At 39.7% G+C, this 1,459-nt stretch overlaps 1 protein-coding gene across 2 annotated transcripts in view; it reads left to right on the forward strand.

Moving 5' to 3' along the window:
- The window catches only part of PPP2R3A (protein phosphatase 2 regulatory subunit B''alpha), a 175,183-nt gene that overhangs the window by 104,869 nt on the left and 68,855 nt on the right, over positions 1 to 1,459 (forward strand). For both annotated transcript variants that reach the window (XM_003789411.3, XM_012804929.2), the window contains one exon: positions 164 to 238. In XM_003789411.3, coding sequence (XP_003789459.1) covers positions 164 to 238 — 75 coding nt within the window. The remainder of the gene's footprint in view (positions 1 to 163; positions 239 to 1,459) is intronic.

Raw genomic sequence — 1,459 nt, forward strand, 5'->3', positions numbered from 1 at the left:
ATAATAAAACTTAAATTTAGTAAACTATTAAGTTTTAAGTGCATTATTTAATATTATAAAATAGCAAGTTTGCTCAACTGATATTTTTTACACAAAGTAAAAAATTCTGTAGGCATAATTTTGGGATATTTGTTAATTTAGTGTTGGTTTTGATCTTTTTCAGGATGTGGTGGATACACATCCTGGTCTCACGTTCCTGAAGGATGCTCCAGAATTCCACTCCCGCTACATCACCACGGTAGGCTTAGTCCTCTTTTTTCTTTTTTTTTTTTAACTCCAGTTTAAAATTACAGTATATGCAAGAATAAAAAGAATTTTTGACAGCCTATCAGAGAAAAAGATGTGTCTCTAGTACTTCGAGGTTAGAACTGGAAATGATAATAAGAATTGGTGTATATTTGGAAAATAAATGATACTGGAATTTAAAGTCACGTAATCACAATCCCTTCTTTTCTGTGGTACTCGCACTCCCTCGTTTCTTAGGCGCAGGTTCATTTGGTCAGTCACAGGTAGTGCATGAATTGAGTGAGAGCACACAGGCCTACAGTGTGCAGTTCAGCCATGTCATGTGTTCTCTGTCCTGGCTGTCTCATTATCTTTGGGAACATTCTAGAGACAAGTCCCAGGGCCATTGACAGACACACTCAAGGGAGATGGCCCTTGCCTCAAACTCAGAACCCTCAGCTAACCAGGGCAGTCTCCTTTGAAGACCACCCTCTCATTCTTGGAGTACAGTTTGTTGGGATGTGTTAGGTTCTGCTGAGTTACAAAATACTTTCCTTTTATTGGAACTTCATTCTTCAATTTACATTGGCTCTCTTCTGTCACTGTTAAAGTTTGTAAGATTTTATCTGAGCCAGAAGGTGTCACTGTCATCTCAGAAGTTATTTTTGCCTGTTAACCATAACACTCTACTAAGTTACCTCTACCACAATCATTCTAGCGAATCACCCTAATTTCTCACTTGGATTACTTCAAATTGGTCCTTCTGTTACCACCCTTGTTGCCCTATAGTCTAATTTCTATAAGGCAAGGAAAGTTATCCTTTAAAAATATAAGTCAGATCATATCACTCCTCTACCCAAATCCTCCAAATAGTTTCTGTCTCACTTGGAGTAAAGCCAAAGTCCTTGCCAAGACTCATGATAATGCTCCTATACCTTTGCAACTCCTGCTTTATGATCTCTCCTCCCTCCCTCCTTCTTGCTACTCTGCTTCAGCCACATGAGCAGACCAGACCCACTTCTGCCTCAAGTGCTTTGTTTTTCCTCTTGGCTTTGCCTACAGGGCTTTTCCTGTAGATTTCTATACTTGCTGCCTTACTTCATCCAGATACCTTCTCAGACATTCCCTTATTAGTGAGGCCTTTCCTGTCACTCTCTGCCTTCATTATCCTTCTATGCCCTTCCTGTCCTTCCCCCCACACTATTCCTTTGCCCTGCTTTATTTTCCTTCTTAA

Source organism: Otolemur garnettii, unplaced genomic scaffold (assembly GCF_000181295.1).
Source record: "Otolemur garnettii isolate 467f Iridium unplaced genomic scaffold, OtoGar3 scaffold00032, whole genome shotgun sequence".
In the NCBI taxonomy this organism is placed as follows: domain Eukaryota; kingdom Metazoa; phylum Chordata; class Mammalia; order Primates; family Galagidae; genus Otolemur; species Otolemur garnettii.